This window comes from Lissotriton helveticus, chromosome 9, assembly GCF_964261635.1.
Source record: "Lissotriton helveticus chromosome 9, aLisHel1.1, whole genome shotgun sequence".
In the NCBI taxonomy this organism is placed as follows: Eukaryota; Metazoa; Chordata; class Amphibia; order Caudata; family Salamandridae; genus Lissotriton; species Lissotriton helveticus.
Genome location: NC_136070.1, coordinates 7,533,818 through 7,553,163, shown reverse-complemented (window position 1 = coordinate 7,553,163; position 19,346 = coordinate 7,533,818). Strand labels below are relative to the sequence as shown.

The window sequence follows — 19,346 nt, the reverse complement described above, 5'->3', positions numbered from 1 at the left end:
CAAGCATCCTAGGACCGGTTTCTGGCTATCAGCCGTCATCAGCCAGGATAGCTTGACTCCAGGGGTGTGGAGGCACAGGACCCACGTCTGGGCGTACCCGTCCCACTTTTGCTTTCTTAGCCTCGGTGCCCCATGGATGTCCAGAGGTGGGTCCTGAGCTCACTGTGCCACTGGAACATCCTTAGGAAAATAAAACCCTTCCTCTCCCCGACGACTTCAGGTCAGCGGTTCAAGCTCAAGTGCTTTCCAGACTGGATAATAGAAGTGCAACCCTCCGTGGCCTACCTAGATCTAAGCTAGCCCCACTAAAAGCTTCTCTTAACTCTGTTGCAAGAGTCACCACCCGATCAAGAAGAAACTACCACATCTCTCCCATCCTGAAATCTCTAAACTGGCTCCCATATGAGGCAAGGATACATTTAAAACTGCATGCGCTGCCCATAAACGCTTACACTTCAACACCCCGAGATATCTCGCACAAACCCTGGAGCTTTTGAGGCAGCTGCAGATCCTCCAGAAGCACCAGCACTTTCTTGTTGAAACCACAAAAATGTCGGAAAAAGAAAACCTGCAACAGAGGCTTCTCGGGTATTGCTTCGTGAATTTGAAACTCCCTGCCCTCTGCAATCAGACCGAACCCATCAAGTGCATCTTTCAAAAAATGAGGTAAAATGTTATTGATGAACAAATCTCTCCCCTTGAATCTATGGAGCTCCACCCTCTGAGCGCTGTTTTGGTGCTTTATTATCATCCATGCTCTCTCTCGACGCTTGCGATCTTGTATGCATATCTGACTCCTAGGGTCTTGTGATTGCTACTCCCCTCACCCTAGGTGCTGCTACATCCTATATTGTCTTTTAATTGAAGTTGTTTCTTTAAGTGTATTTTTCCACATGACCATTTGTAAAACACTCTGATCTCCTCCTGGGTCATGTTGGCGCAATATAAAACCTTATAAGTAAATAAATAAATAGAGTCTGTGCTGCTCGACAAGTACAAGCTCATTTCAACTTCAGATGTCTCTTGAATCAACACACACACACAAAGATGCACACACACGCATGTAAACACTCTCATGCATGCACACACAAATGCACATGTACACACACATGCTTGTTCACATGCCCACAGACCCATGTACACTCACACCCATGTAAAAACCATATGCAGTGTAATAAACAATAAACATATATTTTGTCCTTTCTAACACTCATCTGGAGAGGCAACGTTCAAATCACAATTTCTGGCTGAAAATGCCATACAATTTAAGAGTAGGGAAGACAGGAGTGATGGACGTTCTCGCAGATTTTGGAGATCATAAATGCTTTATTTCATTTCAGTGCATCCACAGCCAACGCGTTTCGCCCAACACGGGCTTCTTCAGGGCTTTTTTCACATTAGAAAGTGGACCTCCGTTGTAAAATCCCACAGGATATTCCATTCTGCTTTAAATATAACGTCTGGTGAAATCTAGGCCACCGAAGAGTTCTGCACATGGAATTCAAATTTCTAGTGTACGATTTTCCACGTATGTTCCAAACGAACCACTTTATTCAATCTTATAAGAAGCAGAAGTTATTCTGTCACGTGCTGATTAGAGCACTAGCGACTCTCTCATCATTCTGACGACCCAACGTGTACCTCGACCCGATTCGGTGTCTATATCTTTTTTTCTGTCACCCTTGTCGGACACCTACCCTCCCTTACAAATCTCTATGTAAGTTCTTAAACTTGCTCCTGATCTTGTCTTGATCTTGAAAATGAGTCTGACTCTCTCCTCAGACTCAGAGCTGCAGGTTGAAATGCGGGTCCTGTGGTAACCAGTACCTAGTTGGACCTTTAGAACTCCATACTTTTGCATCATTGATCCTGATAGGTCCAGCGCCAGGACCCTTGGCACTTCCTGCCCATGAAGATACACCGCTGCTGATGTCTGAGCCCTGGACTCCAGACGCACCAACAACCACTGCTGCCCCACGTACCACAAGAGGATCATTCTCCTTCTGACACTTCCACCTCGCCTTCATCAATGAAGCAACTAAAGACACCAGTGACAATGCAGATACGTCTGCACCCGCTACGTCGACCATGACACAACTTCAGTGCATCCTACTCAATGCACGTTTGCCCAGTAAACACACCATGGCAGTCTGAGACATGATCTCCTCCCTCATGCCGGATGTCATCTTCCTCACAGAAACCTGGCTTAACGCCACCTCTGCACCAGATATGGCTACACCGTCCAAAAGGTTACACGATAACACACCCAGGTAGAACCAACAAGCACGGAGGCGGAATCGCCATCATCTATAGAGACACCATCCAATGCACTGCATCCCCTGATGACTCAACACCTGTATGGAACACCTCAGCTTCAAACTCCACACAGATGGAGAAAGCCCCATCAGAGGCACCATTGGCTACAGACCACGATTACCACACCCCAGCTTCTGCAAGGTCATCCTGGAACTCAGCACCCTGATGGCTCACTGAGGAACTGCACTCCACCAAATGCAATGGCCAACAACTTGAAAGGAAGTGGCTTATCAGCAAAAAAACAGAAGACTGCGCCGTCTTTTGGACCGCTTTTAACCAGTACACCACCTCCTGAAAGAAACCAAGATTAACTCCCTAGCAGACCATATCAAAGCCAGCGTGAACCACAGCAAAGTACTTTTCACCCTCGGGCAGGAGTTCACCAATTCTGCAGCTACAGAGAATGACATCACTCCCTCCCTGGAACGGTGTGACAACCTTGCAGACTTCTTCCATGACAAGATCCCGGCCATCTATGAAAGCTTCAAACACCAACCCTCCGCCATAGTCAGCATCATCCAGCTCACACCCACAAACACAAACCTTGAGCAGCTTCTCATCCACTGTGAAGTCCTAACCACGCAAGGCAGTGTTTTGAAGCAGGGTCCAGTTTTATCCTATAGTGCCTCAGCCATTATTTCCATAACTGAAGTATGGGAGACTTAAATTTCCCTGTCAGTCAATAAGTAAGGTTGTGCCAAATTGTCAAGCATTCACTGAAGCAGTAGGCCTCATGTCCATCTATGAAGGCTAGAATTATCTCTCCTGTGAAGGCCACGCAATTCAGTTCACTGGTTTTCTGGTAAACAAGTCACTAAGCCCTCAATCTCCGCCCCTGTCCTCTGCTTGTACATCTTTCTGAACATTGTGAAGATGTAGCAATAACAGCATGCATCTGTCATCTAGAATAACAAGATGAGGAAAGGGTAGGGGCGGGTGCCAGCTGTAACTTTCCACATCTTCTCACCTGATGTTTTGCTTGCTGTGTAAACAAACACTGTGATGTGACACTGTCTCCCACCACATCCTGGTCAACGGACTCCACCACATCAGGATTCAAGGAAACGCCCTCAAATGACTGGCCTTGTACTTCACTGGCAGAACCCAAAGGATCCGCCTCCCACCGTTAACCTCTGAGCCCAAGATCATCATCTGCAGAGTCCCCCAAGGGTCGTCCTTCAGTCTGACCCTCTTCAACATCTACATGAACCCCCTGGTCAACTCTGTCAGACACACGGACTCAACACCATCTCCTACTCCGGAGACACACAGCTCATCATCACACTGTCCGAAGATCCCTCCACCACATAAGCTAACTTCCACAGAGGCATGATGAATGTCGCAGACTGGATGAAGGACCACTGTCTCAGACACCGAAAAAAATGAAGTGTTCATCTTTGAGAACAACACCTCCCCATGGACCGACACTTGGGGGCCCATGGAGCGTAGCACCCATCCCCCTCCACGGCCCTCCAGACCATGCCATGGCATCATCCTGGATAGCAAGTTATCCATGAAAAAAACAAGCCAAACCAGTCCCTGCAGCTTCCGCACCCTTCACATCCTCCGTAAGATCTTCAGGTGGCTGCCGGTAAAGACCGGAAGGACTGTCATGCAGGCCCTCGTCACCAGCAGACGGGACTACGGAAACACACTCTAATCAGGAATCGCTGCACGCCTCCTGAAGAGACTCCAGACAATACAGTACTCAGCAGCCAGACTCACACTCGACCTTCCAAGAAGGACCACCATACAGGCCCTCGTCACCAGCAGACGGGACTACGGAAACATGCTCTATGTAGGAATCGCTGCACGCCTCCTGAAGAGAAAACAACCAATACAGAACTCAGCAGCCAGACTCACACTTGACCTTCCAAGAAGGACCACCATACAGGCCCTCGTCACCAGTAGACGGGACTACGGAAACACACTCTAATCCGGAATCGCTGTACGCCTCCTGAAGAGACAACAAACAATACAGAACTCAGCAGCCAGACTCACACTCGACCTTCCAAGACGGACCATCATTCAGGCCCTCATCACCAGCAGACGGGACTACGGAAATATGCTCTATGTACGAATCGCTGCACACCTCCTGAAGAGACTCCAGACAATACAGAACTCAGCGGCAAGACTCACACTCGACCTTCCAAGAAGGACCATCGTACAGGCCCTCGTCACCAGCAGGCTGGACTACGGAAACATGCTCTATGTAGGAATCGCTGCACACCTCCTGAAGAGACTCCAGACAATACAGAACTCAGCAGCCAGACTCACACTCGACCTTCCAAGAAGGACCATCGTACAGGCCCTCGTCACCAGCAGGCTGGACTACGGAAACATGCTCTATGTAGGAATCGCTGCACACCTGCTGAAGAGACTCCAGACAATACAGAACTCAGCAGCCAGACTCACACTCGACCTTCCAAGAAGGACCATCGTACAGGCCCTCGTCACCAGCAGGCTGGACTACGGAAACATGCTCTATGTAGGAATCGCTGCACACCTCCTGAAGAGACTCCAGACAATACAGAACTCAGCCGCCAGACTCACACTCGACCTTCCAAGAAGGACCATCATACAGGCCCTCGTCACCAGCAGACGGGACTACGGAAACACACTCTAATCCGGAATCGCTGTACGCCTCCTGAAGAGACTCCAGACAATACGGAACTCAGCAGCCAGACTCACACTCGACCTTGCAAGAAGGACGATCATACAGGCCCTCGTCACCAGCAGACGGGACTACGGAAACATGCTCTACGTAGGAATCTCTGCACACCTTCCGAAGAGACTCCAGACAATACAGAACTCAGCAGCCAGACTCACACTCGACCTTCCAAGAAGGAGCCACATCACACTCCATCTAAAGAAACTACACTGGGTCCCGATTCAGAAGAGATGCTAGTTCAAGATGACCCACGCATACAAGGCCCCGCACAACAAAGGACCAGGATATATCAACAAACGCTTGACCTTCCAGCAACCGACCTGACCCCTTCGATTTGCTTCCCTCTGCAGTTCAAAGAATGAAAGAGAAGCCTGGATTCCCCATCTTCTGCTCTGTTTTTTAACATGAATAGTGATGAGCAGAAAGGCAATATTTATGGCAACAGGTTTGTGTTTTGCATGCTTTTATATAATTATAAAAAGACAGAATCTCACTATACTTTTTTACACATTCCACTACAGTAATTAAAAAAAAATGATTTGTTTCAACTGATTCTAATATATGTTTGCAAGAAAAATCTAACAGATTTTTGGTGTGTTTAACTTTGCACCAGAGATCCTACTTGTATTCCCCATGTTTGCAAACATGCTATCTCTCATTTGAAGGAGCAACACACCACAGATGTAAGTAGTTTGTGGGAAAAGTGATGGTGTTTCAATGTATTATAAAGAAAAAGTTCCCCTTTGCATATATTATAAGGTTCTAGCGAGTCACCTTGGAACTCCATGATCTTATACAGGAACTCAGCCTTCGGCCTCACTCCTCTCTATGTTCACATAACTCCTTGGTGCCTTGCAATGCCCTTATGATGTGCAGCAGGGGGCACTTTACCCCATACATAGAAGATGAAAAGCACGCACACGGGTGGCAATCATGAAGTGGTTTTAGTTGTATTTTTAAAAATGTTTTGAAGGCCCTCATTTCTGCACATGCACGCAACCCTCCATAGCTTTTTAAAGACTCTGGGGCAGATTAACAAGGACTGGCGCATCTCTGCATATTAGCAGGGATGCAGCAGTGAAGATGCGACACGTAAAACTGCCCTTGCACCACCACCGATTTGTTGCATTTACAATGCGGGGCACCATGGTGCAAGGATAGTCAGATACGTGTCACATCTTTTATCATAAGAGCAGCACATTGCTGGAGTCATGTCGCAAGCGTTACGCAAGTCCAGCACTAGTCAGGGGCGGCCTAAACCTAACATGCTGCGTCACTCCTTGCACCTGCTTCAAGCAGGCGTTACGTTTGACGCAGCAGGGTTGTAAAAGTGAGATTTCACTGCATCACTTTTACGGGGCTTCCTTACGATGGAACGCCCACCCTGCACACATTATACATGACGCAGGTATAATGTAGCACAGGGCTTTAAAACGTGACACATCTCCGTAGATGCATTACGTTGTAAATCTGTTGTATGGTTGCACATGGTTTATGACGCCGCTGCGACACAGAAGTGACGAAACAGTGTTGTAAAGATGTCGCAACGGGCTTGTAAATCTGCCCCAGCGTTGTTAAAACCTATCGAATATGGCCGCTCTAGCAGTTTCTGATTTATTGTCTACATGTATTCTTATATTGGATTGTCTTCACGGCGCTATGCAATGTGGCTGCTGCTGAAAAGCTCTGTCTCTTTTCTGCTTCTCTCAGAGTTACTCCATCGACTCCTACCCCTTGTACCACTCGGTGTATGAGACGTACGACCTGGTCGCGCGCCTGATGGACAGGGGCTTTAAGTACCACCAGGCCATGGCCCGGATGTGGGGCGAGATGGCCCTGGTGCTGGCGGATAGAGTCATCCTGAGGCTGGACTGTCTGGAGTATGCGACCACCCTGGAGAGGATCGTGGCTGAGGTGGAGAGCACCCAAGGACCCCTGCTGAGGAGCCGGAACATCACTCTGGGTATGGGGTCAGGGGTCAAAGGGAGGAGGGGAGGTTGAGGGGGAGGGGCGGAGGGGGCTGCAGATAGACTAGTGAGAGCTGGGAGTGTAACACAGACCCCTGCAGCCCCTGTAGGGCAGAGGTGTCCCAACTCATCCTTGGGCTCCCAACCCTTCGTGGCCCCAATTCAGTCCCACGTCAATGAATATCAGTGAGGTATAGGAGTCTCAGGGGCCCCTCTGTACATTCTGCAGGGGGGCCATCATTTTCCGTTACACCGCTGGGGCAGTGGTTCAAAGAAGATGAGAGGCGGGTGCGAGTGAGACCGGCCATTCTGCCCCCAAGCAGGACCTGGAGAAACGGAAGAGTGTCCCGTGCCCTAATACAAAAACTTAGAGTGGACTCTCTGCAGGCCCGGCTCCAGCAATTTTTATTTGTGTGGTCCAAAGGTGCATTAGGGTGGGCCACTGTAGGCCTGATTTGTCTCCTAAATGTCTAGCCAGGCCTGCTTCAGGGCCCTCTTTTATCTCTTCTTAGTCTTACAAGGCACAGTAAAACACACTCTTTTCCAAATCTCTTTCTAAATGTTATCACTCTCAAAAGGTGTTTTTTCCCATGTAATGTCCCCTTGATGGGAAGAGCAGGTTTCTGGGGTGGGAGTATCAGGCAAGTGACACTCTTCGGGCTCCCTGTGTCCGAGCCTTCAGGGGAATCCCTCATCATTACTTTCATGACTACCTCCACCTGACCACGGACTCTGCAGCGCACTCCCTTTCAGGCTTGAATATGTCATCCAGGTTCATGGGCAATAAAAAATTCTATTAAGGACACGGAGGCGAGGATTATGCTTTCTCCTTCATTTATTGCTGCACACAGCAGCCAATGAAATTTAGTATTGTATATCAAGAAACTACATTTCCCATGATGCAAACAACACATCACATCCTGCCATAGCCCATAAGAGCCAGTCAATACCGGATATCCTCCTCTTTCTTTGCTTCGAACAGTAACGTCCATGAAATAACTTAAGGTCAACAATAACCTCCTTCAAAGTGGAAGAACCGTCCAACTGGAATGAAACCTCTTCTCAACAGGAAGCATATTTAGTCCATCTTCTTCTCAGAACCTGGAAGAATGAGAAATAGAGCCCGTAAATTCTGCTTAAACAGAACATAAAGTCATGGGTGGGAAAAATCATTACAATACATGTAATATAATCGGGTGGGATAATCCTCGCCTCCGTGTCCTTAATAGAATTGAAAATTCTTGGCGCGATAGCTAGCTAATTTTTTATTCTCTTACAGGTCCGGAGGCTTCGTATTATGCTAGTTTAACGCTGATGAAACACTACAGAGGAAATATCACACACCGGTTTATAACATTGTTTGAAAGTAGATTCTGAGGACCAATCAGCAGAATGCATAATGTCCTGAAGAGTAGATCCTAACATAAATCTTTTTGAGGCCATAGCACCACGAACAGAGTGCGCCCCAAAGATCTGGATGTCAATACCCGCCTCTTGCATAATATATTTCAACCATCTAGCTATAGTAGCCGCAGTAACAGGTATGGTTTCTGCAAAGCAATCAATAACTGAACTGTACCTGAAGGCCGAATAGACTTTGTACATTCCTCATAGGCCTTAAGGCAGTGTACTACACAAAGTTTAGCATTACTCGGAAAAGCACGGTAATCAACACTTCGAGACATTGTCTTGGTCCTGGAAGTAATATTAAAGGAGACCCCCTCAGGGGTATATACTCTACCTGTAATGTCCAAAGGTTTGACGTCTGATGATCGTCGACATGCCGCAAGACATAAAAGCATAGCCAACTTGGCCAAGAGTTGTTTCCTTTTCAACATGTCATTTCGGGGCCAAAAGATTGAACAGGGAAAGAACTAGAGAGACATCCCATAAGGAAGTATACTTAGGTTTGGGCGGATTCGCTACTCTAATACCTTTCAGAAGCTTACATACGAGCGGGTGCATGCCTACAGGTTTACCTTCAATTTGAGAATGACCCGCCGAAATAGCGGAACTGAAATTATTAACGTAACGATATGCCAATCCCGCGGAAGCTTTCAGAGAAAGAAAGTTCACAATGCAGGGTAATCCCACCCCCACGGGATCCACGTGTTGTTCCACGCACCAACGAACCCAGCCCTTCCAGGCTGAAGTGTATCTCTTTCTTGTGGATGGAGCCCAAGCTTGATTGATAAAGGCTGAAGCTTGCTCCGAAAAATGTCGCATTTGCCAACGTCTCGGGAAAGTCTGCAGGCCATCAGGGACAGATGCCCCGACATCACCATCGGGTGCATCTCTCCATGAGGGCCCTGGGGCATCGTCGGGGATTCCGGAATCCTCCTGAGGAAGTCGCAGCTCACCTCCCAAAGACTCGGGAACCAAGGCTAAGACTTCCAGAGGGGAGTCACCAAGATCACTTCCGCCCTCTGTCGCATTATCTGTGTATACACTTGAGGGATCAAAATGAACAGGGAAAAGCATAGTTCAGGGACTGCAATCTTTTCTACAATCTTTAATCTTCATTGTTTAGTTAATTAAAACCATAACACATTTCCTATTCATTTCGCAAATCACTGTTTAAAAAATAAGGTTGTATTAAAGAGAAATATTGAAAATTAAGTTACTGCGAGAATAAAATCCAAACAGGGAAATATAAAAAATTTAGATCTAAGAATACATAAACCTAAAACATAACACATTTTAAAATATTAAATTACTTTCAGGCGTTTTTCAAAAGCAAGCAAGAACTTTATCAGGGACTGGGACCAGTCCTCAGTGAAGGAATCCGTCGCCAGAGCTAACATATCCGGTCTCCAGCTGACAACATTTGCCCATTCAACCTGTACGCAAAGAGGTCAATCTGGCATGGCCCCCAGATCACCTGTAACCATTGAACTACCTGGGGTTGGACTTACCAGTCGCTGTAGTCCTTGAGATGTCGCGAGTGCCAATCCACCACCACGTTCGACTGGCCTAGAATATATTCAGCTATGACCGATATCTGGTGACTTAGGCAATAGTGCCAGAATTCCTTCGCTATCTCTACTAACATGGAGGATCTTGTGCCTCCTGATTTGTTTATGTAGCGAACTGCCGGTATGTTGTCCATCCTTAACAGGATGCAACACGAGACTTTCCTGAGTGAGAGTCCTGATCTCAAAGGAGCCGGAGAGCAGCTCTAGGCATTTGATGTGGAGATCTAATTCTTGAATGGACCATCGTCCTCCGGTAGAAATATTTCCGCAGTCCGCCCCCCAGCCCCAGCGGCTAGTGTCGAATTCTATGATAACCTCTGGAAGGGAGACGAAAATGGCTCGACCGTTCCACGTTTCTACATGGCCTAGCCACCACTGAAGTTCCTGGCGGACCTCTGATGACAGAAGAACCAGGTCCGAGTACAAGAGACCCTTCTGCAGATGTTGAATCTTTGAAGGGCTCGATAGTGAAGGGGCCATGGGAAGATCGCCTGAACAGATGACGCCAGGAGACCCACTATCCTGGCAATAGCTCTCAGGGAGACTGTCTGTTTGGACAACAGAGAGCGTAGCTCCTTCAGTATGTCTTGCAGTTTTGAACAGGGAAGACTCAACTGAGCAGTGTGTGAATTTATGACAAAACAAAAACAATAAAGGAGTATCCACTCAAAAACAAAGAGAACGTGAAAATGCGTTCCTCTGGATAGGGGCTAAGGTGCTCAATTCAGCACTATGTGCCTCAGCCTGTTTTCGGATAATGCATATCCTTATAGAAGACCCCTCACTCACCAACCTAGTTGGTGACATGCTTCATCATCGGGGTCCCACCCCATAGGCCGAATGCCTATAGGGTGTGCTGCGACACCTGATTACAGTGGAGCTGGTTCGTTTTTTTCTTTTATATATACAGGGCGATCAAACAGGTGATTTAAAAAGGGCCAACACTACTCACTGCAAGTAATTTATTCTTGAGTGCTTGAACCCTTAATTAAAAACGTGTTGCACCTATGCCTAATTAGGTAGGCTTCGGTGGTATAATTAGTGTTTGATAAAAATAGCTAAGTGTGCTATGTGAGGTGTGATAAATAATATAAGTTTTAAAGGGTCTACATGTTTCAACCATCATTTCATTCATTGGTTTTCGTCAGGACCATGTGACTGAACTGGGTGGTCCACACACGCTAAGGTGCGTCCTGCCCTAGTCCAGATTAGAGTGCACAAATTGTGGACTCGTGTAAAATAAGTGCTTATTCTTTTGTTCAAAGAAAAAACCTGTAAAAACAGGGAAACAAAAACAAACAGGACGGGGTCACATACAGGGGTAGACAATACATATATGTCACATTTAACATACACAGCCATACCGAGTCAATAGTTGATGATAATCCTGAGTTTGGAACAGAGGGATTCATCTATTTTAGTTACATTGCTACAGTGCTATAACAGGACTGTGGCTGGTCGCTACTCGAATAATGCCAAAGAAGTGGTGTCGACCTAGTTCTGGCATTTAGTGAATAGCTCGTGAAAAATAATCGGCGTGCTATGAGTGAGTGATCTCTACTTGTGATCACGAAGTGAACGGCTGCTGGAATATGTGGGCAGTCGTGACGTCGCTTTTGGTGAATTGCGACTAGTATTGTATTTTGCTTACGCTTCTTTGCGGTATTGCCGCTTCATGGGCACCTGCACTTCAAAGACGGCAAGAGTCCGTCTCCTTAAAATCGTTATGTAGAAAAGAGGAAGAAAAAGAAGAAAAAGAAAAGTTTGCCCGGTTTTAGTTGTTCTGACCAATTGAACATGTGGCCTTGCCCGCGGGCTTTCCATTTCAGAAATACGAGGAACCTCTTGTTCCTTCATTAAAACAGTTGCGCATCACTTACTTGCTGCTTCTGTTCATCAGGCGGTAAACCTACTTGGTTCCGGCTGGTGGTGCCCCGAGGAGTAACCGGTGCTCACTGTGGCTGCCGGTAAAGTACCGTTTGGAGCGCTTCCTGGTTAGGCGTGGCCGTATCACGTGGGGTAGTCACGTGACTTTGCCATTGGCCAATCAGGTAGCTCCGAGGGCGGCGCTTTCGGTTGATGTCATCGGTATCTAGCAGACGCAGTCAGAGAGAGTCTCTTGTTTACGTTGCCATGGAGACCAATCGTATTTCATATGAAATCGTTTTTTTATCGTTTTTCGAAGGGCATTTCTTCATTACTAGGACAAAATAGGGGTAACTTATAACGGATCAGCGAACAGAGTCAGAAGTCGACTTTATTAGCTGTATAATTGTGAAGTCTACATTTTACTCGATGTTTTGAGCAAATTTCGATACATCATGATATTGTTTGTGGGTAGTGATTCATGCCAATACACTATTCCACGGGATATTATCATTCAAGCCAGACTTGTGGGTAGACAACCTGTATACCCATCTTTGCTCCTTTTCGAATAGTCGTTTAGTCAGATTCGTTCCTGGCTTGACTTGCTCAATGATGGTCCATTCCAAGTCATCTGGTGTATGGCCTTTTGCAAGAAAATGTTCAGTGAGTCTTGTGTTAGTCTTTTGGCACCTGATAGTGCTTCTATGTTCTCCTATCCGGAGTTTTATTTTCCGGCTCGTCATACCCACGTATCTTAGGTCACACGGGCATGTCAGCATATAGACAACATTCTCACTGTTGCAATTTGTATGACTCCTGATAGTCCAGGTTTTATTTGGTTCCAATTGCAGCGTTTTTGTGTTCCTAGTGAAGGGGCAGACACTACAGGTACCACATCTGAAGTGGCCTGTCACTTTCGGTAAATCCCATAGAGTTGTTTGTGTCTCCCTTTCGGGGGTTGTCTTTATTGGTCTTGTATTGACCACCCTATCCTTTATACTCTGCGCCCTTTTGAAGCTGAACAAGGGTTTTTCCCACTCTAGGTTGCCAGTATTTAGGATATTCCAATGTTTCCTTATTATTCGGGAGACGTCATTGGAAATGGTGTTATAGGTAGTAACACATGTCAGGGGTATTTCTCCAGCTGTTTTGTTTGTATGCTCTAAGAGACCGGAACGTGGTTGGTTCCGCGCACGTTTTTGGCTCTTTTGGAGAATCTTTCTTGGATATCCCCGGTTCTGCAGTTTTTTGGTGAGATCCTCTGCCTGGTTCTTGTAATCAGCAAGTTCACTGCAGTTCCTACGAAGCCTCAAATATTGGCCATAGGGTAGGTTTTCACGCAAAGGTCTCAGGTGGAAGCTTTCGAAGCGTAGCAGGTTATTTTTTGCAGTTGGCTTGTGATGGGTCACAGTTGTTAGTTTACCTTCTGTTTTCGTGATTGTTATATCAAGAAACACAAGTGTATCTGGACTTTTTTCATAGGTGAAGCGTAGATGTTCATCGCAAGTATTTATCCAGTTAAAGAAGGAATTCAAAGAGTCCTCAGTGCCTTTCCATATGGTCAGCACATCGTCGATATACCTGCGCCATATTAGGATGTTTGAGCTATAGGGATTTGTTTGACCAAGGATGTACTTCTCCTCGAAATCGTAAACATACAATCCCGCTATGCTCGGAGCAAAAGAACTGCCCATGGATGTCCCACCCGTCTGTAAGAAGGCCTTCAAACTCAAAGTAATTTCTTTTGAGAGCCAGTCTGGCACATTCCCTTACTCTCTCGCTTTGTTATTTAAGATTTAGGCAGCACCCTTACTCTCTCGCTTTGTTATTTAAAATTTATGACAAAACCCAGAAACTCTATTTTCTGTGATGGACATAGTATGGATTTGGCTTCGTTGACCACAAACCCGAGATTTTGCAGTGTAGCAAGGGTCATGCGCAGATGTTGAGCCGCCATTTCCGGCGTCTGTGCCATGATCAGTATATCATCTAAATACACTATCATGTGAATCCCCTACTCTCTGAGGTAGGCTACCACTGGCTTCAACAGTTTGGTGAAACACCATGGTGCCGAGGAAAGTCCGAAAGGAAGGACCAAATATTCGTACCACCGGTCTCTCCAATGGAACTGCAGAAATCTTCGATGTGGAGGAAATGTCGGAACTGATAGGTAGGCCTCCTTCAAATCCAGACGGACCATCCAATCCCCCTGTTTCAGAACATCCGCCAAGAGATAATAATAATAATAATAATCCACATTTGTAAAGCGCTAACAATCACCCGTAAGGGTCTCTAGGCGCTGGGGGCCGTTGGGAAGATTAAGCAAGCTATTGCCCAGAGTCACATGGTGCTGGGCTAATCTGCCCCCGATCCCAACATCAGTCGCCCTGGCCGCGGCGCCACACCTCTCCATCTTGAAATGCTTGTACACCATGTAAGGATTGAAATCTTTCAAATTGAGTACCAACCTGTAACCTCTGCCTCTCTTCTGAACCAGAAAAATATTGCAGCAGAAACCGTGAGGGCCCTCGTCACAATGTGCTATCGCGTGTTTCTGCAGCAATTCTTCGATTTCTGAATCTATAAAAGTGCATTCTGTTTGGGAAAAAGACAGCTGCCTGGGCTGTCTGCTCTGAGAGGGGACCTGAAAGAAATCTGGATGAAAACCCTGAACAGTTTCTAATATCCAAGCATCCTGAGACAAGTGAGCCTAATTGTGAAAAAAGGATCGAATACGACCCCTCAAAGGTAGTGGGAAGGTGTCTGGAGCACTCACCTGAAGATTCTGAGGGCTGGAAGCCACCACGATATGCTCTCCTGTTGAAACGTCTCTTGTTGAAATGTTGCCTGGTAGGGTAGAACGTTCCCCCACGGGTGGAATCCCAATCGCCTCTGCCCCGACCAAAGTCACCTCTCTGGGGCCTTGGGAAACTTGGCAGCCAAACGAGCTCCCCGGCCTCGTCCGGCCCTGTTAAAAACACCAACCTGAAAGACTCTCTTGATCCCTGACTGGGCTTTATCAAGAGTTGTGAAGGTGCCCACGTACTTGGCCACGTCTTTTACAAAAGGCTCACCGAAAAAGTTGCCGTCCGCCAGAGGGCCTGGTTCCGCCGCTGCTAGCTCGGTGAGATTGGAATCCATCCTCATAAGGTGGGACTTCCTGCGCTCTGTGGATATGGCGCATTTAGCGTTACCCAAGAGGCATATCGCCCTCTGGGTTCAACCCGCCAAGACATGAGGGTCCTACGCAGCACCTGATTCCTGCACCTCTAAGGCCTTCTCCAAGATTTTTGCCAGGGGACCGACAACATCCAAGAGCTTGTCCTGGCACCCCCGCCAGGCACGATCAATGCCCTTCTTAGGGACTTTGGCGAACTTTTTTAGAAAGGTCAACATGCTGGAGTCTGTGTCAGGGGTTTCTGCGACCTTATCGGAGATATCCGGCCTAGGGCACTCTGACCGGAGTCTATTGCTCACCTCCTTGTCGAAACTTTTGCGGCGGTTGTCATGCAAATATGCAGCAACCTCCGGCGCTGGTAGCCAATCGGAAGACCTCAAGTGAACAATGTCGGCCGGATTGAAGGTAAAGGGGTGGACACAGGTTGCGAAGGCTCCACATTCTTGGACTTCTTAGTCTTCTTCCTAGGAGGAGACTCGTCAGGGCTGTCAGTAGAGGTAGTGTCCGTATCGGTATCAGTGTCCTGAGCCTTGGACTTACTGGAGTCAGTGGCAGGCAGTGAGAAAAAGGTATAAGAATGAGGCCAGGACTCAGCTTCAGAACCAGAGGTTGCCCCGTCCTTCTTAGGGACAGCAGGAGCAGTGAAACCATGGCGCTTGGTGAATTTTTCCAACTGTTTAGTGATAGGTATTAAAGCAGTTGCCAGCGCTTGTTGTACAGTTCCCGGGACTGTCTTCTCCAGGGCCTTGTTGAGGGAGTCCTGGACGAGGCGTCCAGGGCCTCAACAATATTATCTTCTATGGAAGGATTAACCACTTCCTCTTCATACACATCGAAACTTAGGGGAAAAGTTAAAGTGTTTGCTCCCAGCGCTTCTGGCCAATGAGGGAGGCCTCTGCGCTTGAAAATAGGCAAATTGAGCCCACCGTCCGCGGGACGGTACCGATGATTTAAATGACACTGAATATGGCCCTGTGCCAGGGATCTCCGCTGGCAGCGGAGAGAGCAGCGCACACTTCCCGACCTAGCGGGAGAGACGCGGGGCAGTGTAGACCGTAGCGCGATGCTCTCGCTAGTCAAAACACATCTGTCCCCGCAGGGATGCACCGGCAAGGCACGTGCACACCCCCGATAACAGCGGGGTGTCGTGGCTGGCCGAGATAGAAATACAGGCAAGCTGCAAGGCAAACAAGAGCAAAGCACAGCAATAACAAGCGAGACAACGCGTAACATGAAACGCTCAAGCAGCGTGCAGATAACCACATTAGCAAGTAAGTGTAAGACAAGAAGTAAAAACACTTAACTGGCTGCGTGAGCAGCAAAGAAAGAGGAAGATATCCGGTATTGACTGGCTCTTATGGGCTATGACAGAATGTGATGTGTTGTTTGCATCATGGGAAATGTAGTTGTTTGATATGCAATGCTAAATTTAAGCATAATACGAAGCCTCCGGTCCTGTTATAGAATTATTTTATGAGGTTTTGGCTGGAGAAAAGAAATCTCAGGATTTAAAGAGTACTCCAGTGGTTGGGGGCTGGCGTTACTGGTAAAAATGTATGACTGCCCAAACAAAATCTTTTTAGCAGATTTAGAATAATGAAAGACCGGAGAAGTTCTAACAATATAACAACACAAAAAAGCTAAGGTTGTTTGCAGCTCTTTGATAACAGGTCAGAGGTCACTGTCCTATCCTAGGATTGTAACTTCTGAACTGTAAGTAACACAGGATCTCTGTGACAAAGGCAGTAACCCACTGAGGTATCCACATAAAATTCAGTTTATCTGCATTTAAAAATGACCCACAGACAAATGATTGCTCTCCAGCAGAATCATAAATCACCAGATATCAGAACATTTTTTATTGTTGTGCATCGGAGGCAGATTCACTGTGAGGGCCAAGGCTCATGTTTCTGTGGGCCCACCCGGCCCACCCGGCCCACCCTTAGAACAAGGCCTGACTCTCGGCACGTAGGGTCAATAATAAAAAAACATCCATAATTGGAGAGCTTCAGCCCCCAAAAAAACAATGGGCCCATGTGTCACTGCACCTGCTGCGCACATCATAGCAGGAGCTTTCCAACTGCCTTTCCCTCTCGCCTCCAATGCCACTCTTGGCTCACTGCTGGGGGGGGAGGGTTCAGATGCAGGTGTCACAGTTAGCTCACAGCTGTAGGGAGGGTACAGAGGGTACCCTTGGCTCACTGTTGTAGGTGTGCAGGTTCCATTCTAAGCTCACTGCAGCAGTGAGGATGCAGAGCGCATGTCACACATGGATGCACACTTGCTGACGCAAACACAGTGCCACATTGACTGACTCACGTCACACGAGGCCACTCATGGACACATGCACACACATGAACCCACTGACAGACATCTACATATACATATTTCCAGACTCAGACATGCATATGGTCATGTACACGTGAAAACAGGCACCTCACTGACTGGTTCTCGTTTCCTGATTCCCAGATGGGGTCCGAAGAGCCAACGCTGACTTCCGGTCAGCGGCAGAGACGCTGCAGAAGAAGATTGAAAGCCTCGACATGAAGAAGTAGGTGCGAATAGAGCTTAATATGTAATCAATCAATCAATCAGTCATTTGATAAGGGCACTACATACCCGCGAGGGTCTCAAGGCGCTGGGGGGGAGGTGGGGGCCGCTACTGATCGAACAGCCAGGTCTTTAGTGGTAGGCTCAGTGGAGGGTGTTCCATGTCTTGGCGGCGAGGTGGGAGAAGGATCTCCCGCAGGTGGTTGTTCTTCGGATGCGCAGGACGGTGGCGAGTGAGAGGTCGGCGGAGCCTAGCTGATGGTTGGGGGTGTAAAAGGAGAGCCGTCTGTTAAGGTAGGCTGGGCCGGTCTTGTGGAGTGCCTTGTGTGCGTGGGTGAGGAGCTTGAAGGATATCCTCTTGTTGACGGGGAGCCAGTGCAGGTTTCTCAGGTGGGGGGTGAGGTGGCTGTGTCATGGTACATCGAGGTTCAGTCGTGCCGAGGCGTTTTGGATGAGTTGTAGTCGAGTGATGAGCTTGGTCGGGGCTCCTGCGTAGAAGGCGTTTCTGTAGTCGAGTCTGCTGCTGACGAGAGCCTGGGTGACTGTCTTTCTTGTATCTGTCGGGATCCATCTGTAGATCTTGCGGAGCATGCGGAAGGAGTTGAAGCAGGAGGAGGAGACGGCGTTGACTTGCTTGGTCATTGAGAGCGTTGAGTCGAGGTTGATTCCCAGGTTGCGTGCGTGGTCAGTGGGGGTCGGGGCTGCCCCCAGTGCCTTTGGCCACCAGGAGTCGTCCCAGGCTGACGGGTTGGAGACAAGGATGAGGACCTCCGTCTTGTCCGAGTTCAGCTTCAGACGGCTGATCTTCATCCAGTCGGCGACAGCCTTCATTCCTTCATGGAGGTTGTCTTTGGCGATGATGGGGTCCTTGGTGAGGGAGAGGATCAGTTGAGTGTCATCGGTGTAGGAGATTATGTTGAGGTCGTACTGTTAGGCGACGTGTGCAAGCAGGGCCAGGCAAAAAATCTGTGAGTTCACGGCTTTTCCCGCGAACTCGCTGATTTTTTGCTATTTTGTGACACGTGTGTCTGTAACTTTGCCACCGCGCCGAAAGGCGCCGAGGTCCCTCTAGTGAGCTGTCCATGATAGTGAGGAAAGGGTGGGAAAATGTTGCATTCACTAGTGTGTGTGTGGCAGGGCTTCTATGCGAGTTCACATGCCTCTTGTTTACAAAGGGTCAGAGACCAATCAGAGCACCAGATGAGGAGAAAGCAGCCTCCTGGTCACAGGGAGTACTCGGGGATTGTGCTAAAGAAACTCGTGGATGCAAAGACCTCCATCAAGGATTACATCGTAATTGTAGGTGGTAGATATGGGGAGGAAGCACACCTGCCTAGCCTCGACCCTTCTCACTAGTTGTTTGGGCGTCGAGGTCCCTCGAGTGAGCTGTCCACCATAGTGAGGAAAGGGCGGGAAACAATGCATACACTAGTGTGTGTGTGTGGCGGGGCTTCTATGCGAGTACACATGCCTCTTGTTTACAAAGGGTCAGAGACCGATTAGAGCACCAGATGAGGAGAAAGCAGCATCCTGGTCACTGGAAGTACACAGGGATTGCGCTCGAGAAACTTGTGGATGCAAGACCTCCATCAAGGATTACATTCAATTGTAGGCGGTAGATAAGGGGAGGAAGCACACCTGTCTAGCCTCGACCATGCTCACTAGTTGTTTGGGCTGATTATAATGCGTGACTGAATTTGAGCTTCAACTTGGGCACCTGCTTTATTTATATCTGTAAGTGCTTCCTGTTGAGGTTTAATTTTTGTGACAGGAGCATCGTGCCAGAATGAATCCTGCCTGCATATATTTATCCACGAAGAATC

General features: G+C 47.8%; 1 protein-coding gene across 2 annotated transcripts in view; it reads left to right on the top strand.

The window, feature by feature from the left end:
* LOC144780850 (putative N-acetylated-alpha-linked acidic dipeptidase) overlaps positions 1-19,346 on the top strand; it is a 375,697-nt gene that overhangs the window by 291,930 nt on the left and 64,421 nt on the right. For both annotated transcript variants that reach the window (XM_078659346.1, XM_078659347.1), the window contains exons 15-16: positions 6,698-6,950; positions 17,443-17,524. In XM_078659346.1, coding sequence (XP_078515472.1) covers positions 6,698-6,950; positions 17,443-17,524 — 335 coding nt within the window. The remainder of the gene's footprint in view (positions 1-6,697; positions 6,951-17,442; positions 17,525-19,346) is intronic.